General features: G+C 45.8%; 1 protein-coding gene across 2 annotated transcripts in view; it reads right to left on the bottom strand.

Moving 5' to 3' along the window:
- The window catches only part of fam171a1 (family with sequence similarity 171 member A1), a 37276-nt gene extending 11074 nt beyond the window's left edge, over window positions 1-26202 (bottom strand). Inside the window, exons 1-5 of one of the 2 annotated variants that reach the window (XM_062539067.1) lie at window positions 25861-26202; window positions 11557-11784; window positions 10403-10495; window positions 4728-4886; window positions 2456-2623 (exon numbers count right to left, since the gene is read on the bottom strand). In XM_062539067.1, the coding sequence (XP_062395051.1) occupies window positions 2456-2623; window positions 4728-4886; window positions 10403-10495; window positions 11557-11784; window positions 25861-25969 (757 nt within the window). In that variant the 5' untranslated portion in view covers window positions 25970-26202. Of the gene's footprint in view, window positions 1-2455; window positions 2624-4727; window positions 4887-10402; window positions 10496-11556; window positions 11785-12259; window positions 12295-25860 lie in introns of those variants that run through there. The other variant, XM_062539068.1, reaches the window with a different exon arrangement.
- Between the last annotated feature and the right edge of the window lie 854 nt (window positions 26203-27056).

The following is a 27056-nucleotide window of genomic DNA, read 5'->3' as shown; positions in this document are numbered from 1 at the left end:
ATAGATGACAGGCAAAACCTTGTTGCAAAACGAAACTATAACGATATAGCCATGAAGTTGAACACGTTTTTAGCATGTTCTAGTTGGAATATTAGGCTTGCTAATGTAGCTCATAATAGGAATTATTTCATGCAATTTTCCGTGATATTTTAGAGGAGGCTGAGCCTCCCCTGCACTCAATGAGCAATCGCCTCTGGTTGTGCTGTACATCTCTGTAGTGGGTCGTGTTGGTGTTGTACATCTCTGTAGTGGGTCGTGTTGGTGTTGTACTGTACATCTCTGTAGTGCGTTGTGTTGTACATCTCTGTAGTGCGTTGTGTTGTACATCTCTGTGTTGTACATCTCTGTAGTGCGTTGTGTTGTACATCTCTGTAGTGAGTCGTGTTGTACATCTCTGTAGTGAGTTGTGTTGTACATCTCTGTAGTGAGTCGTGTTGTACATCTCTGTAGTGGGTCGTGTTGTACATCTCTGTAGTGGGTCGTGTTGTACATCTCTGTAGTGGGTCGTGTTGGTGTTGTACATCTCTGTAGTGGGTCGTGTTGGTGTTGTACTGTACATCTCTGTAGTGCGTTGTGTTGTACATCTCTGTAGTGAGTCGTGTTGTACATCTCTGTAGTGGGTGGTGTTGTACATCTCTGTAGTGGGTCATGTTGTACATCTCTGTAGTGGGTGGTGTTGGTGTTGTACTGTACATCTCTGTAGTGAGTCGTGTTGTACATCTCTGTAGTGGGTCGTGTTGTACATCTCTGTAGTGGGTCGTGTTGGTGTTGTACTGTACATCTCTGTAGTGCGTTGTGTTGTACATCTCTGTGCTGTACATCTCTGTAGTGGGTCGTGTTGTACATCTTGTGTTTTACGAGTTGTCGTCATGGCCAGCGTAATATCCTCTCGGGTATTTCCTCATAATGCTCATAACTGTTTCCCAAACGTGGGTCTTAATGGGATCCCCCCATGTGACTCTAATGTGACCAGTGCAGACTGCAGTGCTTGTCTGCGCATTATTTGATTATGAGTATTAAAAAATGCTTTTGGTTTTTTGTCCTGCTTATTGCGCTGGCTGGTCATTGTGCAACCCCTCGCCTTCCCTGGAAGTGGGGCAGGGAGTGAGCGAGCATGCGAGTGAGAGAGAGAGAGGGAGGGAGGGAGAGAGGGAGAGAGAGAGAGAGAGAGAGCAGCACAAAGGCACTCTGTGAGTGGTGCACTGCGAAAGCACCCAGACAAGCTTTGGGTTACACGGGAGCAGAGAGCTGGCACCCAACTCATGCCCACACAGTTCTGTGCCCCGTCTGCTGTCGCTCCTGCTCCTGCTCCTGCTCCTGCTCCTGCTGTGCTGAGGAAAATGAACACGCTGGTGCGCAATGCCAGTCCTGCAGAGAGCAGGAAGGCACAGCCAGTGTCTGTGATGAGTCACTGACAGGTTGTTTGCTTGCTTCTAGTGGCATTAGAAGATCATTTCTAGTTTCAGATTAAGGACATTTTGAGATGGTGGTCTACAAGTTTAAAGAAAAATGAGGCATAGACATAGCAAGGATTTACAGAATAGCATCAGAGCCGTATCATAGATCACAGAATAGTAATTAACCTGCAGCTGACTCTGACCACAAATGGGTCATGCGGAAAACGTATGTGGAGAGGAGAGAGAGAGAGAGAGAGAGAGAGAGAGAGAGAGAGAGAGAAATGGGTAGAGGTAAAATGAGATAAGTGGGTGAAATGCAAAGGCCAGTCATCTGAGGCAAAAACACAACAGGCAAAAGAAAATCAACAAACGCCGGGTGTATTGCAACACCCTGGTGTTCCTGCCAACAATGACCTAATGAACTTCCACTCCATCCCGCTACCCCCCAGCATTCCATCTAGCGGACCGTAATGTCCTGATAAGGTTCCATCAACATTCTTCAAGCGTTCAATCAACATGCTGAGGGAGCCGTACCAAAGCATTGCCCTCCCTGCATCGCTCGGACCACTTCATTCAGATAATCCCTATGATTAGGAGATCAAGGGGACAGGAAATCTGGGGACCTTTGAAGTGTTCACACACACAAGCACACACATGTACACGCGCACGCACAGGCATGTACATACACACACACACTCTCTTTGTGTAACTCTTTAGAATGCTGCCCTAGGGCGCACAGATAGATACACAACAGCTTAATACTTTCTTTTGCACACTATCTCTCAGACATGCTGAGATGTACAAAAATACAAATGAACATACACTCACACACACACACACACACACACACACACACACACACACACACACACACACACACAGGAAGCCTACCCTTATCCCCAGCAGACAGGACAGGAAAGTCTCCGACTCCCACCAAGCGGCATTCTGGAATATTCCAGGAGAACAGCTGATGGTGGGAACCATGCTGACAAACACATACACACATGCACGCGCACACACACACACGCGCACACACACACGCGCACACGCACACTCACCAAGTTTGGGGTCGAACCTCCAGGCGGGGATGTGGTCATTCTCCTTCAGGCCACTGTTGGCAGGAAGAGGCACGCTGACACTGATTGGCTCGTTCACCTGAAGTTCCGCCCCATCGCTGCCTAGCAGGTGCACGCTGATCGCCGCCACTGGAGTCAACTCAAAACCCCCTGCAGAACAACAGATGAGAGCGAGACGGAGGGAGGGAGAGAGGGAGTGAAAGAGGAGAGAAAGACAGAGGGAGAGGTAGAGAGAAAAACAAAAAGAGGAGAGTGAGTGGAGAGAGTAGATTGCTTTTGTAAATTTCCTTGTACCAAACGTCTCCCAGGGGGGGACGCGATTATAGGCTGAGTGATTAAAAAAAAGAAGGATGGACAGACAGAGAGAGAGAGAGAGAGAGAGAGAGAGAGAGAGAGAAGAAGCAGGATGGAGGGTTTCCGAGAAGGCCTTTAAGATGCTCCCAGCCCCCCTATCAGACTTCCTCAGACGCCCCTGAGCCCTTGCCACATTAATGTATTCATTAGTGTGCGTGTGTGTGCCTGATTTATGCCCGGCAACTCGGCCTAAATGTGCTTGTAGTGTGTGTGTGTGTGTGTGTGTGTGTGTGTGTGTGTGTGTGTGTGTGTGTGTGTGTCTGAAAGCCTAAAATGACCTGACTGTGTGAGTAACCATTTATGTGTAAATGTGTGCCAGGCTTGCGGCTAGTGACTCACATTAAATGAAGATGTGTGTATGTATGTGTGTGTGTGTGTGTGTGTGTGGTGTGTGCATGCAAGTCTGGCTCATGATTAGCTGCACGCTAACCCTAAGCGCAGGCTGTGTATGTGTTTGTTTAGAGGCAGCTGGTGGTAAATGAAGTCTGTTATCCCATTGGAAGAGCGGAGCAGAGCAGAGCAGTGTAGAGCAGTGCTGTGAATGCCCCTTGGCTGTGGGTTGGGCCACCAGGTTAAGAGCAGAACAATGTTATCACTACACAGAGACAGATCTACATCTACCATCTGCCTCGATTGGCTCCAACTCCAGCCTCTCATAAGGGCTGAACGAACGTCCATGAGTCATGTCTGTGTTCAGAATTCACACCACTGTTTGGTAAAGTGCTGAATGCTATTTACTAAAAAATAAGTTGTATATTGATTCTGTGTCCATGTTATGGTAGGTGAACCATAGGTGCGTGCAAATTCGCAAATGTAGGCGAATTGTGTATGTTTGCAAACAGTATTTCGTTAGCCTTAAGTTTTCGGCGAACGTTTACAAACAATCACAAACAGTCTGAGGAGGTAGTGCTCCGCGAACATACAATGGAACTGGACGTGAGTTTCATGAAGGCAACAATACAATTACCGTTAGAATGGAATGTTAGCGCCAAATCATTCAAATGTAACTGTTCAAAGACAACATGTTCACCACAAACGTTTGCCACAGTTTGCCAAATTTGAACGCCCCTCATGTGTTAAGATTTTAAAAAGGCATATTTCTTATTGCTTATGGAGCAGTAGTTGTGATCATATTCACTTGGCTACAGTTGGTGATAGTGGTGCAGAACAGAGGAGAAGTAGTCAGGGGGCGGAAGAGGAAGGCAGTGGTCTCAGAGCTTGGGCCTTACAGCACACAACCCCGTCAAAGATGAGACTCTTTGGCCCAATCACTTCCACTGGAGCCGTCAATTCACCTTCATAAAACACTGATGCACAGTCTTCATTTGCTCCTTCCATCTCTCTCTCCCCCTCTTCCCATCTCCCTCTCTTGCAGCTTTCTAGCGGTGATTTAGCAGACATGATCGAACGTATTGATCCTGATAATGGCTCATCCCAAATGACAGAATTAAAATGAGCAGCCAATTAAGGGGAGGCTACTTATAGATGGGGGGATGAGAGACAGCAAAACAGATGCCCTCCATTATAACGTGATTGCATAAATGGGAATGATATTCTCAGACACAAGAATACACGCCGCTCATCATATAGGCAATATGCTTCCGTGGTTCACACACAATACCAGCTTATTATGAGCAGGGAGTGCCATGTGCGTGTTCATCAGTAGTGGTTGTGAGCGGAGTCGGATGAGTGTGTGTCTGCACCTATATGTGTTTGCGCATAGGATTTGCAGGTAGAATACATAGGGGCACACAATGAAGTCACATCATGTACGTATGTATTAAGTGTGTGCGCATGTGTGTGTGTGTGTGTGTGTGTGTGTGTGTGTGTGTACCTGTAGTGTTTGCGTTGAGGGCCTGCAGGTAGGGCAGGCGGAGTGTGTGTGTGTGTGTGTGTGTACCTGTAGTGTTTGCGTTGAGGGCCTGCAGGTAGGACAGGCGATGTGCGTCGTGGGGCGAGTGTGTAACGGTCAGCAGAGCGGTCAGGTTGGTGTAGGAGGCGTTTGGGGGAAGACTCAAGGCCCGCCTCTGGAACTGGACCCACGGCTGCAGTCTGGAGCCTGAACACGACGCACACACACACACACACACACACACACAAACGCATACATGCACACACACACACACACACACACACACACACACACACACACACACACACACAAACACAAAAACAAACACAAACATACACATGTGTTAAGCAACATAGTAGAACATGTACAGTATGTCAAGCAACATAGATTCTTTATGGTCAGACTCAGCTCACATGTGCTACAGTTTCATGTACAACGAATAGCCATGGCACTTTGATATGATGGAGTACGTATGCGCGTGTGTGTATGTGTGTGTGTGTATGTGTTTGTGTGTGTATGCATATGTGTGTGTGTGTCTGTGTTCACACACGTAGTACATGTGCAGAACATTGCATATCTCTAGAGAGCGGTGATGTCATTGTGTTCCACTGCGGTGAGTCTACATTCCAGAGACATGAGAGCATGTGGTGAGGGCATGAAGGCACACACACTCACACACACACTCATACACTCTCTCTCACACACACACACACACAGTTGCAAACACTCATGCACTCTCTTTCTGACATACACACACACATGCATGCATACACTCATGCACTCTCTCTTTCACACTCACACTCACTGCGAACGGATTCTGATCTATATAACAATGTTAAGATGTCAACACTAGCAGTACTGGGCACCAGTGTCTGCTCTGACTTAGATGATGTCACCAGACTCCACCCCGATTCGCTGCCCTGCCTGTCTGTCACACCCACCAACCAATCCCCAGCGGGCCTCGGCCCCGGTCACCACTTCTCCCTTTTCCTCTAATCCTCCCGATGGATGGATGAACGGATGAAGAAGCAAATCAAAATCATGTCTTTCTGCTGCCAGAAATTACACTGAGATGTCTCTCTGTCACTCTGTCACACCACACACACACACACACACACACACACACACACACACACACACACACACACACACACACACACACACACACACACACACACACACACACACACACACACACACACACACACACACACACACACACACACACACACACACACACACACACACACACACACACACACACACACACACACACACACACACACACACACACACACATCCTTGAATATCCTGGTTCTCAATCTCTGTCTCTCAAGGATAGCAATGTATGAACACAAAAACAGACAATTCTGCTGCTGTGTATACGTGTGTGCACTCTTACTAAACACATCTAGCCTAGCATCAATGCATTCCCTGCAGAGGGACCAGATGCATCAGCTCTATGGTGCAAGGAGCTGCAGAGAGGGAGAGAGAGGGAGAGGGAGCGTGTGTGTGTGTGTGTATAAAGGGGTAGGGTGTCCCTTTCCTCTGGCGCGATAAAAATACTGCAGCAGATGGAACGGGAGCTCTCAGCGCTGGAGGAGTGTGTCTGACTCTGCAGGCAGGCGTGGGGTGTGTGCATGTGTACAACATCGCTGACCTGTCCTTGGCAGGTTTTTTTGTACAGGTTTTCACCAGACCATCTGAAGCACAGGTGTGTTTTGGATGCTTAATTGAGAGTGAGTCTGCATGTGTGTGTGTGTGTGTGTGTGTGTGTGTGTGTGTGTGTGTGTGAGAGAGAGAGAGCGAGAGAGAGAGAGAGAGAGATCCTGTCTGTTTATTATGCACAAGTGCATATTTCCTTAATCAAAAGTCCAGAGATCACCCTCGGGTGTGTGTGTGTGTGTGTGTGTGTGTGTGTGTGTGTGTGTGTGTGTGTGTGTGTGTGTGTGTGTGTGCGCGCGCATTAGGCCCGGGTCGGTACATGTATTCGTATTGAACCGATTTCGGTACGGGGGTCACGGTTCGGCACGCGCATTGCCACGCAGAATACTTCGGTACAGAAGTTTAATATTGCTTGCAAGAGTTTCCTTCAGGACCTATTTAACTACTGCCACCTGTAAGCTCTGATTGGTCCGTGCGTGTAAACATGGCTATTGATTGGTCTAGGCAAACAATCTCTGGTCTAGGTAGCAATCTCCACCTCTTAATACAAACTGTACTCTGTGGGAAGGTAGCCTAACATTGTTCGTGTGATGTCGCGAGAGAGTGCTAACCATGGCGAGTGGCGAAGAGTTAGAAGACCCACCATCATCATTGAAGTCAATAGTGTGGGATAACTTCGGGTTCCCCGTGATATATAATAGCGATGGAGAGCGGGTGGTTGACAAAACAAGGACCGTCTGCCGTCGTTGTTCGACAGGTTTCAATTACTCGAGTGGGAACACTTCAAACATGCTAGCACATATCAAGCGACACCACCCAGATATCCCTGTCACCGGGACGAGACGGAAGAAAACTGTTCAATTACGTCTCCCAAATGTCTTACAACAGCCCCTTGACACGAGTACATCCAGAGCAACTGCATACGTAAATTTGCATTCAGTTGGTCTGCCACACCTACTCCCGCTACGTAACAGAAATAATCATGATTCCCCATCCAAAAAAGTAAAACTTTACCTCGTTGTTGTCTATATCAAAAGCGGTTGTTAACTTTGTGTGCAAGACGATAGTGTTTGCGTCTTTTTTATTCCAACCGTGAGTTATTTGGGGGAGAAACGAGAACGCGCACACATCCCGAATAACTTACACCTTGCGCAACGTCATTAAGAAAGCACTTCGCCACCGCAAAGATGCACACAGTATGACTATATAAACTGCTCACAAAAAGAAAGGAAACTTGACTTTGGCCCATTATGTCTCCCCTTTAGTAATACCAACCAGTAAAGTGTTGTATGTCATTTTCATCGTTTATTAGTCACCTTTACAATGAGGTATAGCTTGTAAGCATAGGGCAAGCATGGAATGAGCAACACAAGCAAACGTGTAAGTAGTGCCAACGAAAAATGTGCCAAAATGGCCTGTTATGCTGTTGGAATTCACCTTTGTTACTTCAAGCATTGACGATTGCACTCTCTCACAGAAATGAGGAAAACAAAACATGTTAGGCATACATTTGTTCATTTTATACTCAGTGTCAGGGTCCTCAGTAGCGTGTAGAGGATCCATATGCAGCCACAACAGCTTGGCACCTTCTTCTCATGCTGGTCACCAACCTGGCTACATTCTGCTGTGGGATGGCATTCCATTCCTCGATAAGGATCTGTTGTAAGTCAGCCAACCTGGTTTTGTTGGTGACTCTGGCACGTACAGTACGCCCAAGCTGATCCCACAAGTGTTCACGGCAGGCCATTCGATCCTCTCCACTCCCAAATTCTGGAGGTACACTCTGATGATCCCAGCTCTATGGGGGCGAGCGTTGTCATCCTGGAGGATGGCAATTGGTCCCATATTCTGGAGATATGGAATTGCCACTGGCTCCAGAATCTCATCCCGGTATCTATCTAACTGCATGATGATTGCCTTCAATGGTAACAAGGTCTGTCTTTCCAGTTAGGGAGATGTCACCCCACAGCAGAATGTAGCCAGGTTGGTGACCTGCATGAGAAGAAGGTGCCAAGCTGTTGTGGCTGCATATGGATCCTCTACACGCTACTGAGGACGCTGACACTGAGTATAAAATGAACAAATGTATGCCTAACATGTTTTGTTTCTCATTTCTGTGGGAGAGTGCAATCATCAATGCTTGAAGTAACAATGGTGAATTCCAACAGCATAACAGGCCATTTTGGCACATTTTTCGTTGGCACTACTTACACGTTTGCTTGTGTTGCTCATTCCATGATTGCCCAATGCTTACAAGCTATACCTCATTGTAAAGGTGACAAATCAACGATACAAATGATATGAAACACTTTACTGGTTGGTATTACTAAAGGGGAGATATAATGGGCCAAAGTCAAGTTTCCTTACTTTTTGTGAGCGGTTTATATCTTAATTTGTCTTAAAAGCCGAATTAGTTGAAAACACCTTCGAAAAATGCCTACAGTAGGCTATTCATCAAACGTCCGTCAAAAAAGAAGCAAACAACGAGTATGTTATTAATTATAAGGCCACCATAATTTACATGACATCCATATGGTATTATGCAGACATTCTGCTATGTTTTGCGAGTAAATGCAAGTAGCAAATAATATATAAATGGAATACAGCTCTTTGAAAAAATCGCATGGAGGTCTGATTTGAATGACAGCTAGCAGAACCAATCAGATAATGTAAACCATTAGAATTAACATAGCTTGGCTGTTAGCCTGGTCGGGAGCAGGCTAGCTTCCAAGTATAAATTCCCATGGTAACTTATATGTGATCTCTTCTGTGAAACCAAATCAAGGCTATGTTCATCCAGGATAACCCAAGCCTGTCTAAATCCCCTAAATCTGTGTACAAGAAAGGGCAAAGCAGACTCTATTTCCTGAGAAAGCTCAGGTCTTTCAATGTGTCCAGCAAAATGTTGCAAATGTTTTATCAGAGTGTTGTCGCAAGTGCAATTTTAAATAATAAAAAGCTGCATTTGAGGATAAAAAGCTGCCTTTTGATCATGTTTTTTTTCCTGCACTGTACCGAAAATGTACCGAACCGTAGGGTCCAAAACCGAGGTACGTACCGAACCGTGACATTTTTGTACCGATCCACCCCTAGCGCGCATGTGTGTGACATGGGCCAGCACAGCAAGACAAATAGAGGAAAGAATAGACAGACACCGGGAAGAAAAAGAGAGAAAGAGAAAAAGACAAGAGTTGGAGAGTTGCAGAGCTGTGTAAATATAGAAGCTCTGTTTTGATACTGTATCATAACAGAGAGGAATGCTCGAAATTGATATGGAGGACGCATAGTTATGCAGGCACACAGGCACACCACAGACAGACAGACGGACGGCAGAAATTACAATGTGAGCCACACACACACACACACACACGCACGCACACACGCACACGCAAGACCATACTGTGCTATTCTACGAAGACCTTCACGTATCCATAACATCTCAACTGTGTGTGTGTGTGTGTGTGTGTGTGTGTGTGTGTGTGTGTGTGTGTGTGTGTGTGTGTGACAGAGAGCCTGGGTGACACAGGACGGGGGAAATTAAAAACCCCACACGGTGACAAAGGAAAGGGACTAGACACGGAAATAAAAGCACACACTTAGTTTAATTACTGTATGTGCAAGTCACCGTGTGTGTCTAGGAGTGCTTTTTAAACTTAAAAAGAGAACACTCTAAAACGTCCAAGACAAGCTGTTGCATAACTACAGCAATATTGCATGAGAACACGTACAATACATGTAAGGGCAAAAGCATTTTTTAGCCTCTTTCTTTAAACCACCCACAGATATTCACCAGACCAATCTCTTATATGAAATGACATCCACTGGGGCATTAAGCAGTTGCATCAAAAGGTTACAAAGTTTGCGGTCCCAAACAAAGAATTTCACTTTCGCAAAATTACATGAACCTCTATGTTACAAATTAACACCTGCAACCTTCCACAACTACCTGGTCTTCACACCTTTTGTTTCTTTGTTGTGTGTGTGTGTGTGTGTGTGTGTGTGTGTGTGTGTGTGTGTGTGTGTGTGTGTGTGTGTGTGTGTGTGTGTGTGAGCCTTACCTTGATATCCCGAGACAATCTGCACCACATCCTCATACACCATCAGAGTTGCAGCTCTCTCAGGAAGCAGGTCCAAACTGAGGGAGGAGAAGACTGTTGCATGCAGCCACATTCACACACACACACACACACACACACACACGCACACACGCGCACACACACACACACAGTGCAAAGTGGGTGTTAGTTATCTCGTCATATATATGTAATATGCACCCTGGACACAACACATGCAGCATTTTCTCTCCTCCCCATGCTAGCCCCCTCCCCACACACACACACAAACACTCAAAGCTAGGTGTGTGTGTGTGTGTGTGTGTGTGTGTGTGTGTGTCTGTGTGTGTATTACGTGGCTCTGTGTGTGAAGAGACAGGGCTAGCCACAAGCTGCCTAGGGAGCCAGCTGCTCAGTCTAGGTTACACTAACAGACAGGCAGACAGACACACATGCAGACAGGCAGTCAGAGTCAGTCAGTCTCTAACAGCCCCACGACTACAGGCCGCTCACTTGAGAAGTCCCAGCATGAATCAGGAGGTTAACTCTAGATCTACTAAAGCACATTCCTATTTAGCCACTTATCCCTTCCTTTCCTCATTAACCCCCTGTGTGTGTGTGTGTGTGTGGACAGTCTCCGCCTCTTTTGTTTATATTGGAGTGAAGCTGGTTAGTGCTCTAATCCCTTTAGCTAAGGGTCTTACTCCCCCAGTCCATTCAATTCATCACACTGTTGTGTGAGACTGTGTGTGCATGTGTGCACTGCAAAGAAAAAACTGTATATATGCTGTGTGTGTGTGTGTGTGTGTGTGTGTGTGTGTGGCAGCAGGTGGTCCATTAGTGCAGTGTGGAAGCAAACCCCCCCAGTGTGGGAGAGCCTCTAATCCCAATAACCTCATAACATCCTCACACCCACAGAGAGAGAGAGAGAGAGAGAGGGGGAGGACAGTGACTGAGAGAAAGGGAGGGGGGGAGAGAGAGAGAGAGAGAGAGAGAGAGGGAGAGGGAGGGAGGAAATGAAGGAACAGGGGCAGAAAGAGAGTGGGCTATAAAAAATACCAGGAAGAGGAGCAAGAGAAAGGGAGAGGGAGCACGTTGGAGAGGGAAAACAAGGCAGAGAGGGATAACGAGCGAGAGGAGAGATGTTTGTCACTCGTTACCAGGTAATCTGGTGGGACGCCAAGGGGCGGAGTTTGGCACATATCCTCTCTTCGTGGCCGTGACCACCAGCAGGTCGCCGAGGCGATAGCTGAACCTGAGGAAGACGTTGCCGTCGCCGAGCGAGGTCTCCGTGGCAACAGAGGTGTGGTTGGCGAAGATTTCCACGGTGACTCCAGGGAGGGCCTGGTGGGTGCTGGAGTCACTCAGATGCACCCGCAGTGTCACCTCTGGAGACACACACACACACTTAGTTAGTCAACAGGCCTCTCACAGAGACACGCAGGACATACAACACATGGCACTGATAATGAACCATACATGAAAAGAAAGAATTAAATATAAAAATTAAGATGGTCAATTAAATATGAAAATGAAGTTGTCCAACGCCTGTTTCATAAAACAAAAAAAGGACTTTGCAAAATGAAATGTTTTTAATATTTTAGAATAGTGAAAAATCCATACTATCAGTTTATCCTTTATCAGACTAGAACGTCATGGTTCACTGATGTCTGATCTCTGTCGACATTTAATGAGTTGCCTTCAGCACAATCCAGACAAAGCACAAAAGTGTTACTTTGCAAGAAAACAATACCATGAACTATCGATAACATGCCACTCCTGTAGGACAGTTGTCAACACAGCCCAATCACAATAAGCAACAGTACTCAGTTCAGTCTATTGAAAACAAACAACACAACTTACAACAAGTCAGAGTGCAGGCCAAACACAGATCTTCATCTGAAACTTGATTAGAAAGATTCTCAACAAAACTCTGTGCCTCCAGACAAAAGACTGATAAAGTCGACTGGCGGAATCTGCTGCTTTCCTATTGGACCATTTCTATGCACATTTCTGACCAACAACGAATCACAGCTGTAATGCGGCACTCCAATTTCCTGCTAACTAGCCAATGACATCCCCGATATTAAACAATGGACAACATTTCCGTGTCAGAGGAAGTCTCCACTACCTCAGGAAGCTGCTCCCCGCAGCAGGACTTCCTGTCCAGTTCCGACCTCAATGAAAAAAAAAAACATTGTACACAGGGAAAGTCTACATTGTGTGTGGTGTTGGTATTGCACTATAAGGAGGTGCTCATTGACTTTTTAATCGTGTGTATGTGTGTCTCTTCACAAAGTATCAGAATCCCATGGCATAGCATATATCACTTTTTTTACTTGTTTTAGTATATCTATAAAGTGTTTCCAGTGTCTGTGGCTAGATACACACATTGTATCCCTGTCAAAGGATAAAGCAACAGAATGAGCTGTCAGTGGGGATATGACAATTCATGCTGCACGTGCACTAAAACATCTGTCAGCCTCTCAACCCTGGTGGTCTCTAATATTTTGCTTAAGTGCTTCCTCTATCCTCCATCTCCTAGGACCCCTTGCCTTCCACATTGTTAAGGCCAATTACATCATAATGGCCAAATTACATCACAAAGGCCTATCACATCACAATGGGCCAGGGCATCACAATGTGCTCAGAGTTCTTCATGGTGAGTGGAGTTCTAAAAGGCCTAAAATAAGGGGTGGGTCTCCTGGGAAGCCCAAACCGCGTGTCTGGAACAAGAGCAGGCTAAAGACACACACAAACTCTAGTGGGAGCTCAAGTGATTGATAGGATCCGGTGGAACAGATGCAGAAAGGGCTGGGGACAAACAGCAAAGCATGAACAACACAGAAAAGTCAAGAGCATATTCATTCTCTTCAATCACTCCCTCTCTCTCTCACACACACACACACACACACACACACACACACACACACACACACACACACACACACACACACAGCTCCACAAATTAAACAAATGTAATGGAACATAACTGGACAAAATAAAGATAATCACAATATTAAGGCCACAAGGCACTAAAAGATGAGAGAAGAGACCGTGAAGGTTTAGAGAAAGGGAGAACTGAGGCCCCTCTGTCTGTCTACCCTTGTCTGAACCCTTCATTAGGACTAAAAGGATCCCCTTGGTCTCCTGAGACCAACCTCATACATACAGTCATTAATGACACACACACACACACACACACACACACACACACACACACACATACACACACACACACACACACACACACACAGTGTTGAGGGGGGTTATGGCATCTGTGGGCGTGTCCTCCTTCCAGTTCAATTAAGCCAACACAACATTTACCTTCTGCTACCATGACAACCATAAGTAGGAGGGGTTATTGATTTGACCTCTCTGGGAGCAAACGTGTGTGAGTGTGAGTGTGAGTGTGTGTGTGTGCGTGTGTGTGGTAACATACTGTAGGAAGTGTGTTATAGATTAGCAATGATTACAGAATAGCATCAGAGCAGGATCACAGAATAGTAACTAACCTGCAGCTGACTGACTACAAATGGGTCATGCGGAAAACGTACAGTATATATATATATATATATATATATATATATAGAGAGAGAGAGAGAGAGAGAGAGAGAGAGAGAGATGAAGAGAGAAAGAGAAAGAGAGAGGGATGTTGGCCTTGAGGGCAAGATTGCTAAACTGCAAAGGAACAATTAAGCTGGCGTCGGTCAGTATCAGTCATTTCCAGCTCTCTCACTCCATCCCTCCCTCTGCTATTTTTCACTTTGACAGGTCTCGGTCTCTCTCTCTCTCGGCTCGACAAGGCAGTGACCCATCACTTTTCCAAATCCTTTCAACCACAAAAACTCTGTCACACACACACACACACATCTACTGTCTGACACACTTTCCATAAGACTCGGTTTTTGAGTTGTGGCCTGGCAACAGTGTGGGTCCCATGTAGATTTACGATCCCTGGGCAGCTCTGAAGACCTTCCTCTAAGTGACACACAAACACACAGACACACACGCACACATACACAGACACACACAGACACATACACGGACACACACAGACACACAGACACACACACACACACACACACACACACACACACACACACACACACACACAAGATCAGTGGTACACTCAGGATTAGGGCTATCGCGTCTGAGAGGATGGATTAAATTGTAATCCAATCAACCCTGCAGGAGGCAATCTGAGATTACATAAGGGGATTTCGCTGCAGGTTTTGAATGACACACTTATTCACAAATAACCGAGATGAGAGGCTTAAAAACGGACACACACACACAGTCATCAACAGCTGCGAGAGGGAGAGTAAGAAAGAGAGAGTTTACCTTGTTAAAAGTATAAAGAATGAGAGAACACCACAGTGGTGTGGTTTTGAGAAACAGACAAGATAAAGAGGAACCAGCCAGGAGAGAGACAAATAAGAAAAATAAATAAATAAATAAAACGACACAACAAGGAATCAGCTTGGGAGAAAGGAGAGATGAAACAAAGAGAACTACAAACATAAAAAGTGGCCCTCACACACACACACACACACACACACACACACACACACACACACACACACACGGTGGTAGCAGGGTCCTGAGGAGGTGCTACATCTTCCTTCTCCTGGCACCCTGCTCCCACAGTCTGTACATGCTCAAGAGCTCTTTCCTCTTCTCATGGCCATGACACGCACGCACGCACGCACGCACGCACGCACGCACGCACGCACGCACGCACGCACGCACGCACGCACGCACGCACGCACACACGCACACACGCACGCACGCTGCAGATGAACGCAACCCTGTGGCTTCCAGAGGAAACCACCAGAGAGCACACACACACACGCACACACACACATGAAAGGAGTCTGGTGTACTGTCCAGCCATGTGGTAACCTATAGAGAAACCACGACAACTGCACCTTACATCAGAGGAAAGGAATGGACTTAAGTGAGAGAGAGAAAGAGAGAGAGGGAGGGAGAGAAAGACAGAGAGTAAGAGAGAAAAGAAAGAGTGGAAGAAAGAAAGAGTGAAAGAGAGAGCAACACAAGAGGAAACAGCACAAACACCCACATGTTTGATGTTTGATTGATATTAAAGAGGCCTCATTAGGGGCCTTGAGTTAGAGTAACGCCACCACTAAAGATGTGAAGTCAGCTTTTCCAGAGAGCTCACTGAGATGCTGCGGAGTGTGTGTGTGTGTGTGTGCGCGGGTTGCAGCTTTCTACTGTATCTTAAAACTAATATGTAACAGATGACAATCTGTGTCCAGTGTATGTGTATGTGTGTGTGTGCACACGAGTGTAGTACACAGAATGTAGGAGAATGATAGCAGTTCTGGTGTGCCAGATGATCATCTTGTAGCCCAAAATCAGTGACACGACAGCATACAGAACTCTGTGTGTGTGTGTGTGTGTGTGTGTGTGTGTGTGTGTGTGTGTGTGTGTGTGTGTGTGTGTGTGTGTGTCTTGCAGGAGTATTGCCAGTGTGTAATGGAGTAAGTGTGTGATCATTAGCATGGCAGCACTAAGCAGCTCTGCCGTGCGTCTCGCCTCTGGAATGAACACAAACCCTGTGATCCGTTAATCCACAAACCCAGCAGAGCAGAGAGAGAAAGAGAGAGAGACCGAGAGAGAGAGAGAGACAGAGAGACAGAGACAGAGAGAGAGAGAGAGAGACAGAGAGAGAGGCTAAAGGGAGCCAGGAAAGGCATTTCACCTGTAACATGAAGACCCCACTCTCTACTAGCCATCATGGACACAAAAATGGCTGCCATGGACACAAAAATGGCTGTTCTATTTTTAGGGGATTGCCTCTTTTCCTCGCCCCATAAACGGCAGCTGTTGATTGAATTACATTACACAGCAAATAGGAAACACACTTCAACTTCCATCAGGTGATTAGGCTAACTATCGGGTAATGACATGAACTGCAATAAAGCTGAAATAAACAAAAACAAGACCATAAATGTGCAGATGAGAATGTGTGTGTGTGTGTGTGTGTGTGTACACAATAAGTGTGTATCCCCAAAGACTCCAATAAGAATGCTTCTACCTCAGTCACCAATACCACAGGTATCCTACTATGCGTACAATAGCCAAGTTTGTTACCTTAGCATTAGCTTATTAGCTTAGCATAATTTAGTGGAATGACACATGAAATCAGCATCATCATCATCATCATTCTGTGAGGGTGTGTAGACTGAGACTGACTAGTGTCTCCCATGCTGCTCTGCTGACAGGCTGGAGTGATGGCACATCGGAGTGAGACAGCAGTGCCGCACATTGGGATTACGTTGGGAGGAAGTGGGACATGGGCGGAAAACATGGGGGCTTCCATGGTAACCAAGATATATAAAACGGATTATGGACACACACACACACTCGCTCTCTCTCTAGAATACAATACTGAGCATTCACTGACACACAAAGTTACATTGGTTGCTTCCTGGACTCTCCAAAACACACACACACACACACACACACACACACACACACACACACACACACACACACACACACACACTTTAATGAGGATTTTCCACATCAGCAGCATGGCCATGATAGCCACTCTGGCTGTGCTCTGCCCACACCTCAGCAGACGTGAGCTGCTGCCAAGAGGTGCCCCGCTGCTGCACCATTAGCTCCCACAGACACCTCACCTCCTGCGGGGCCTCTGGGTACAACCTCTCCAGACACATGCACGTGTTCCGGGACAGAACAGAGAACACGGTTACATGATCCTGCTACAACGTTACGCAATGTGCAGAAAGGACAACCATCACATTGTTTTGTTTAGTCCTTTTGTTGCTATTGTTGTGGTTGTTGTTGCTGTTGTTGTTTACTGAAAGTACGTTCAACCGATTAAGTAAGGAAGAAAACCAACTAGCCAGAACAATGTCTGTTCTCGGAGCCTCTTCAGACAAAATGGCAGCATGCACCTTGGTGCAATTTTAGTACGTGAAGTCAAATGTTGTGTAATATGCTAGATTATGAGACATCTCAGAATTTAAGAATGCATGACATAGTTCACGTTTGGTTGGTGTCCCAATTTCATTGCTGTTTCAGATCATCTGGTTGAGGAGGTATAACAGCCATCAATGGACAGCTGGGTAACCTCGATTCATACACGCACAGACAAATGCACATACACAAACACATACTGTACACACACACACACACACACACGCACGCACACTAAAAAGCAGGTCAGTGCCGGCGGACAATGTGGACATGTATTGCGTGCGTGCTTCTACTTATCCCCCTGAGTGTCTCCTCCATGTCTCTTTCTCTCCCGCTCTCCCGCTCCCCCTTTCTGTCTCTGACTATAATCAATGGCACAGCTGGCAGCTCCATCAGCTCACATCAGCTCACCAGGCACCAATCCCACCATACAGCCACCGGGCACAACCAACACACACCACTACTGGTCCAGCACCTTCCTGTGCAGAGACCCCATCCCAACACCCGATCAACTAACCGGATCATATCAGAACCATTCTGCTCACTCTGGACATCAACATCAACACACACAGCCCAGTGATCAACTAACCGGATCATATCAGAACCATTCTGCTCACTCTGGACATCAACATCAACACACACAGCCCAGTGGACAGACACCCTACCGACCCTATGTTAGCACCCAATCAACCAATCAGATCATCTCAAAATCACAAAAACCACCACCAACCTACAGAATCCCCCGTTCCAACCCCCCACTGACCCCAATCAATCAGAGGATCTCGAGATCAATCAAGCCTATTAGTTAGAATAACTAATTAGTTCCCTTGCACCAAAGTCAATACTCATCTAAAGCTGGATACTGCACAGTTTTGGTCTGAATTCAGCCCTGATTCAGACGGGCCCCGAAAGACTTTAGAATTGGGCAGAGATGCCCTCCGATGAACGCTTGCGTGCCGTTTGAGCGTGCTCATAACCCCAAATTAAAAGATGTAGGTCCAGGTCCTGGCTGGGTTGGATCATAGGTTAGGGTAGCGACGAGCAAGAAACACATGACTTTTGCATTCCTGGACTAGGCCTAGCTCATGAATGAGTGCCCTGTCCACTCCACTCTTGATTAATGGCCCTAGATATCATGCCTGTCAAAAGTGGTTTACGGTGCAGTGAATGGAAGGGTGTTATCTGGTAGTAGGCTAACTGGTAGCCTACATACACCTCTTGGTAATTGCCTGAATTGAATCTTGGTATTAGTCTAGCAGATGAGAAAAGGCCCATCTTTTTTAAAAAAAGCATTAGACACCACATCATCCAACCAGCTTCACTGTGCCCAGCTGATTCACACAGAGCGGAAGGCGAAGCAGAAACAGCAGTGTGTGTGTGTGAGATCAAGAGAAAGATCAATCTATTAGAAATAGAGTGATTAGCCTCCAGCGTTATTGTTAAATGTCCCTGTGTATTTGTGCCTGAGTGCGTGCACGTGTGTGTTTACAAATATATTCAGGGATGCAAACACACATGTGGTCAAAAAAGAGAGAGCGGGGGGGGGGGGGGGGGGGGGGGGGGGGGGGGGTTAGGTGCGCTTAGGTGCGCAGTGTGGCGCCGGTGGCCGTGGGGTGGTGCATTATGGGTATCGAGCATCTTGGAGGAAGGCCTATATATGGTCACTACGGTGAATGTAGGGGGGTCATGATGTTCAGTACATTTACTCTGAGTCAAAGTTGCTGTACCATCATCATCTTGGCAAACTACTGCACCTTGAGCATGCAGTGTATGCCGAAAAAAAGCCATTGTAGTAATGTTTGGGCACTGAAATCTTGAAAGAACACCCAGTGCAACCTTTTTTTGTTTTGTCCAAAATGATTTTTGCAAATTGCAAAATCCCCCTAAACTTGCTGTTTAGGCCTACATAGTCTATTAGCCCATGCCTACACATTCTAAGGTTTCAGTGAAATATTGGCACACCACTAATAATATAGACAAAACAATTACTGCCAAGTACAAACAAATGATGGGTATACTATTTTTTATATAAGCTAATGTCCAACCAGCTCCTCTATAAGACTAGCTCTTCTCAACATTGCTTTATTGTGTTCTATATTCTATACTAGCTATTCTTTATGCAAGTCCCATATACACTCCTACAAGTTTTTTTTTGTCAAGGCAGGTTGCTGCACTGCCAGCTACATCTAATCCAAACATAGTAGGCCAATAAAAAAAAGAGGATATAGTTGGTTGGTAATCTAAATGCAAAAAATTATAAGGGCTAAACCAAAATTATGCTAATCGCGATTATAGCCACATTGCTACAATTCAAACGATGTTGACATAAATTAACAACTACTACAATAAGGCCATGATTTCCAATACAACTACTAAACAACATAACATGACAAATTAGCCTCACTCACGTAATTGTCTTCCCATAATAGGCTAAGTAGGCATAGTCTAAAAAACAATTCTAGGTTATGCTCCACAGTAGACAGATGTGCTCCTCCCGACACTTAAAAGACAAAGGCTATTTTTGGACATGTTACGGTAGACACAGAGCTGTTTGATCTGATCTTAATCCTGATTTTATTATTGATGATATCAGCAGAGTCAGCTTTTATAACCCATCCAGAGGTGTGCATGACGAACTTAACTTTATCCACACGGCAAGCGGAGGACATGCGTAAAGGTGCGTAATCTGGTTATCCATGGGCAAAGTAGCCTTCTACCGTTCTCCGTCGCTGCCCTCAGTGAATTCTTTGATGTCATTAGATGGTTCCCCTTGTCACATGCAATTCAATGGACAACTTCGAAGTAAAAATAATTGTTTTCTTCTTCATTTACTGCATCTCAGACCCCCCCCCCCCCCCCCCCCCCTCTAAAAAAACTCTTCGGATTTGCATGATTCACACAAGTCCCACAAAGCGACGTGAAAAAAGCGGGAGGCGCCGAAAAGCGAGCTGTTTGCATCCCTGTATATTGGCCAGCTTAGTAGCATCATAAAATAAATAACTCTCCCTGTGTTGGTGTGTGTGTGTGTGTAGCAAACGGAGACAGTAGTGACCCCACCCGGGTCTCAGGAGTACTAACCCTGCAGCCTGACCCCAACGGCAAAGAGCCAGAGCCAGTTGGTACGGCAGTCAGAGCGCATACTCAACTGTAGTGATGACGGTAGTCCACCACAGTGTGCCTGAAGTCTGTGTGCATGTCTTTGTGTTTGCATATGTGTGTGTGCGTGTGTGTGTGTGTGTGTGTGTGTGTGTGTGTGTGTGTGTGTGAGTCAGTCAGTCAGATCGCTGTCTGATAGGGCTGATGAGGATACCGGTGATTTGGCAATGTGCACCCACACAGGGAATATGAAGAGCACTGCATTGCACTCCCACAGGAAAGAGAGAAAGGAGGGAGAGAGCAAGAGAGAGCGAGAAAGAGAGAGAGAGAGAGCAAGAGAAAGAGAAAGAGAGAGAGAAAGCCAGTGAGTGTGAGTAAGCAGTAAAAGGCAGTCTCAGCTCTGAGAGAGGGTGGGCAGAAAAGACAGAGAAACAGAGGAGTTAAAGCTGACTAGTGTCTGGGGAGGCAGGGATGGAAGGCAGACATGTTGTCCATACCCTCACAAGCGTCAGGATCAGCCAGCCACCTCAGCGACCATCATAACACAAGAAGAGGATGTACAGTACTTAATGTACTTAGTGTGTGTGTGTGTGTGTGTGTGTGTGTGTGTGTGTGTGTGTGTGTGTGTATGTGTGTGTGTGTGTGTGTGTGTGTGTGTGTGTGTGTGTGTGTGTAGGGAGGGATGTGCTGCTGATGTTAGCTCATCATTAAGAATGGAGACACTACACTACACAACAGCACTCACTAACTGAGGGGTCACCCTGATTAACCCCTGCAGATACAGCCTCTTACTCTCAAGCACCAGTGTACTGTATCAAACTCCCAGGTCCCACCAAATCCATACTGTACGGCTGTGTGTGTGTGTGTGTGTGTGTGTGTGTGTGTGTGTGTGTGTGTGTGTGTGTGTGTGTGTGTGTGTGTGTAGGCTCCACAGGCCAAGTCAAGTCTGGGAAAAAAAACCCAGGATATTGATTAACCCCAAAGCCCTGAGGATGGGCTGAAGGGAGAAAGCCTCATTGTCTGTGTGAGGAAGCGAGAGAGGGACGGGGGGAGACAGAGGGAGGACAGAGAGGTCACTGAAGGTCAACAGGCGGGGGGGGGGGGGGGCAGGGTATAAATATCTTAAGTAAATAAATATTTAGCACAAACAACAGACAGCATTTTGCACTTTGTGTGTGTGTATGTGTGGAAACATATCAGAATATGACAGGTTTGACTGGGCAACGCGGAGGACATGCTATAATGCTGCCCCCTCCCAATACCCAAGAGCACACACACACTGCACACAAACAGAGGAGTGGGTGAGTAAGCATTCTCTGCCTGCCAATCCCCTGCTTTTCTGCTGGTCTGCAGTCCTGACAGAGCACATTCAATAGAGCACCAAGCAGTGTGTGTGTGTGTGTGTGTGTGTGTGTGTGTGTGTGTGTGCGTGCGTGTAAGAAGAGTGTCTATGTTTGCGTGTGAGAGAAGCAGTGTGCGTCTTAATTCAGTCTGCGTCCTTCGAGGAGTTTTCGTTCAAGTGTGTGTGTCTCATACTGCACTTAAGAACAGCGTGCTTTCCTGCTTCTCACAAATGGCTGAACCAGATGTGACTAAAGCAGCCTCATACCCTCCCCCCAGGAGGACACAACTCCCTTTTTACCACACACACACACACACACACACACACAACCCCTGTTTCTTCCATACACACACACACACAGTACCCCTGCTTCTTCCATACACACACACTCACACACTCTCCGTTTGTCTCCATGAGTCTTTCTCCAGCGCTGTCTTGTTCATCCTCCTGTCTCTAACTCCAATAGGTCCCCATCTCACACTCTCAGCCTGTCCCTCACACTATTTCTATTCAACTCCCACACTCTTTGTCCAGTCCATACTTCACACCCTAAATATGTGTGTGTGTGTCCAGCGTGACAGTTTATGTAAAGTGAGTGCAGCTGAATGGCATAACTTTGCTCTCATTCACACACTGTGTGCTCTTTCACTAACATTCTCCACATCTGTTATGACATTAGGATTATGACTTATTACACTGTCTCCCTCTCTCCCCATTCACATACGCAATACGCATGAGACACACACACACACACACACACACACAAACACTCACGCGTATGCAAATGGTGTACCCAACCCAAAGCTCCTCTGACCATGATTTATACCACAGCCAGTGTGTGTGTGGGTAGGAGTGTGTCTTATAACACAGGGCTATAGCACTGGTTGAGTAAAAAGAGATTGAGAGATTGAGAGATAGATGGCAGACATGTTTGACAGGTTTCCTCTGGTTAATATGTACACACACACACACACACACACACACACACAATGGGCCACCTGTCCTCTATGGCTACCAGTAACCCCAAACAAATATCTCGAACGGCAAACATCAGTTGATCTCCTGCCAAAAAGCACTCGTCCTCGGAGCCAGGATATTTCCAACAAAATGATAACAATCTTGTTATATTACTGCCCTATTTAGGGCTATGGAAAGACATTATCCTTGACGAACAGTACTATGTAGGTGGGAGGCTGTTACTGATTTGTGTGTGCATACCTTCGTGAGTGTGTGTGTGTGTGTGTGTGTGTTTTACTTTCTCCACTCTTGGTTGGAGCTAGTCCTCTGCTCCACTGTAAAGTGGCTTGTTTCCTGGAGCCTATTGTTTCAGACCAGGTCGTGAATATGGCAGGAAAACCCCTGAAGAGTCCATTAAAACAGTCTGTGTGTGTGTGTGTGTGTGTGTGTGTGTGTGTGTGTGTGTGTGTGTGTGTGTGTGTGTGTGTGTGTGTGTGTGTGTGTGTGTGTGTAGGATGGAGAGAAAAACAAAGTCTGTGTCGGTAGTGAGCATACTGTGAGTGTGAGACTGTGACAGAGAGAAAGAGAGAGAGAGAGAGTGAGTGAGCAAGAGAAAGAACAAGAAAGAGGAAAACTCTCTCTATCCCAAGTCTTCCGTGTTTCCTACAGTACCTGTACAAAGTCATGAGGCAAGTGAAAGCTTGCTCTTAAGATCCTATAGAGAGGCAATGCTCAAGGCCACACTAAAACTCCTTTCCATAACTCATCAAATTAACATGGGCTAGCATTAGCAATGCACAAACACCCGCAGGATGATCTCAGAAATAGCCAGGCAGCAACACTTGCAAAAGAACAGCCTAATGCAGAATGCTCAGTATGTCCCTGAAGACTTCCCTTCCATTGCTCTCCACTCCACCTTTGCCCAGGGGAATACAGATCTACTGCACCATCCCAAGCAGGGTGGGGTGGGGGTGGGTGCACCAGTTACTATGACAACACATCAACTAATAAGCACATGGTGTCATAAGCAATCATCACTGAACATGAAATACTGGGAATCATGATTGGGAAACAGCATTAGGCACATCATCTGTGGTATTGGGAAACAATACTGGGAATGGGATGATAGTCTGTGGTTTCATCAGACCACCCCAAATGACAATGGCCTATATCTGACATGTCTGATTTCATCCAGAAATTACTGCACTAATGCAGGTATGCCAGACCCCCAGGTCTAGCTGTGTTATGTTCAGATATATTGAACATGTGAATATTGAATGCATGTGCAGTGTATAATATGCATTTTACTGTATGGTCTCACTGACTAGTCATCAAACCTACAGAGCACAACCTCCCCAAAGTTGAGGAGATTCCGATAAAGATAAAAGTCTGCTTCACAGACACTTTCAGAGAACTGTAGAAATAATCAAGCAAGGTACTGAACCTCAGGAATGCATTCTATCCAATAAGTAGCAGGCATTCCTCCTATTCGTACATGGCATAACCTACATACATTCACACACACACACACACACACACACACACACACACACACACACACACACACACACACACACACACACACACACACACACACACACACACACACACACACACACACACACACACACACACACACACAGACACAGACACACACACACACAGACACACACACACACACACAGGGTATCCTGACACACACAGGGTATCCTGAAACACCCACAGACAGCAGCAGTGCCCATTTAATGCAGGAGGGTTTCCCTCCCCACCCCCACCTAACAGGATGCCTCACAGCCACAGCTGAACAATACTTGCACACATGCACACACACACACACACCCTCTAGAGAGCGAATTAAGCTCCTTTTTAAGCAGACTCTCATCTGCTGAAGTGTCAACCATGTCCTCTCAGACATACACACGCAGACACACGCACATGGCTAAACTGAAAAGGAGAGGACCATCTGCCTAAGCTACTGTACTCACAGGGGGGCCTTAATTTAAAAAGAGAAGCACTAGTAGGATGGATCATGAAAATGTAACACCGAATAGTGTGTGTGTGTGTGTGTGTGTGTGTGTGTGTGTGTGTGTGTGTGTGTGTGCGTGCGTACGCACAGAATATCTGGATAATGCAAGAAGAGAAGGAACACACCCAGCAAGTGTTAAACCTGTCCACATCTTGCTGCAATGCATCATGGTTGCACCAGTGAGTCTAAATACAGGAGTGCTTGATAACAGTTAACAACAACTGGTCTATATTCAACTGAGGATTATGTCCACATTTAGGCAGTCTAAGCCAATAATCACCACAGTATAGTCTACATAATGCGTAGACCTAGCATTTAAACTAGTCTATCAGGTATTCAGTTAATAAACTGAAAGGTAAGCCTTGTGATCATAGAAGCCCCTGATTTTATGTTAGGATTTCAGGAGCTAAACAAGACCAGCGTTGGCGTCTAAAATGCATTATAAGGCAGTGAAAGCATATAGTTACCTGTTTGATTATTTACTCAATGTTAACCTGCCTAAGAAATTAACCCAAATCAGGCTTCTTGCAATTTGGCTACAGGAGATGTATTTGACGTTATTGTTTTAACGACGACACTTTATCTGCCAGGTTAGGCTATCAGAAAATAAATCAGTGAATGCCACTAACAAAATACATATTCCGCATACAAAATGTTCACTTGAGAAAACTAAGTTAACGTTATTAACCTATTTAAGACCAGGAGAGTGAGCTGCAGGCGTTTTGACAGTTTGAAATCCGTAACTAGTACAAAATGGGTGATAACATTACCAGTTAACGTTCATTGGTAACTAAACAAATACTTGCCTATGTAAATGGTCATTACAACTAACGTTCGTGTGAATAGCTAGTCTAACTTAGCTGGCTAGCGAGTTAACGTTACCTCAAATGGTAAGGTTAGCAGTCAGATGACTATGTGCTGGCCAGGCTTTCCCAGTGTGTGATTAGTAACATTGGTAGTAGTCTATCTGAGAGTATTTTCTAAGACGATAAACGATGTATCAGCGCGAGAAGGACTGAAATGAATGCTTCAAAGTATTTATTCATCACTGGGTGTTGGGGTTTCTCTTACCTTTAGCATCATTATCCTTTTGCAAGGTTTTAGTAACCGCTTTCCAGACATTGCATCCCAAAAGGCAGAGCACAATCATTACGGACCTGCTTCTGTCCGTGCAACGCATTGTTAAGACTTCCCAGTAAAAAAAATATATAAATCTCGTCTTAAAAAGTGATTTCACACATCAAAAACGTATCCGACACCTTTAAGCTTCGGGTCCCCCTCCATATTCGACTACAAGCCACCTCTCTTTTTCTGATGCGCTTTGCTATTATATTCCAAAAACTCCGGATTCAAGCTACATCCTCGGTTGTCTTGCCGCCCTGTCGGTCCCTTTCTTCTGTCCTGGTGGAAGAGTTCTCATGTCAAGGGAGAAACAGCTCCACCACCGTTAACTGTTCCACTGCCAGATAAGTTCTACTCAAAGCCATCGTGTTCCACTTGCCAAAAAAGTCAGCATGGATTGAGCGACACCTACTGGACGGATATGTCACCTGACTGATTTTTTTTAGTGATAAATAAAAACTTGGCTATATTATGATGAAGTGCCCTCTCTGTAGCCCTTGCTGCCATGTCTTTGACATTTTTGTATTGTTCAATCAAAAGTAGCTCAGTAATTTAAAGCATAGCCTAGATGTATCATGCCTCAGACATAAACTGTGAACATTTCTTCTTGGAGACATAGGCTATCAGAGGACATTGAGCCCCTGCATGAGCTAGAGAGAGTAGATTTGAGGCATCATGCTGCGTGCAGCCCACATTCTGGTCTATCTGAGACGTGCAGCCAATTTAGGCTATGTTCTTACCAGAGGAGGGCGAACCCATTTTAGGGCGATATCCACTGAGTAACTACAGCGTTGGTTTATGATTAGCCTACATTACATTTGGCTGACGCTTTTTAGCCAAAGCGACTTACAACATGGTAGACATTTTCCTCACAACAATTCAAGGCACATTTTAAAAAGGTACAGTGCGTCAATGAGCATGATGATGCCATTGCATACAGAAAAAATGCCCCCGCTCAGCTGAGGCTGTATCCAGCCCAGGCTGGTTGGTAGGCTTAGTTTAGAGACCCCGCAGTTTAGGATGGGCGGTGTTGGGGACACCATCTTACGCTACTTTTGATGCGCTAGCTAGATAAACCCGCAACCTGAGACCATCACTGAGTAAAGAATAGTGATTCCCGTTGTGAAATACATTATTTAATGCAT

Source organism: Sardina pilchardus, chromosome 6 (genome assembly GCF_963854185.1).
Source record: "Sardina pilchardus chromosome 6, fSarPil1.1, whole genome shotgun sequence".
Taxonomy (NCBI): domain Eukaryota; kingdom Metazoa; phylum Chordata; class Actinopteri; order Clupeiformes; family Clupeidae; genus Sardina; species Sardina pilchardus.
This window is presented reverse-complemented; position numbering and strand designations above follow the sequence as displayed.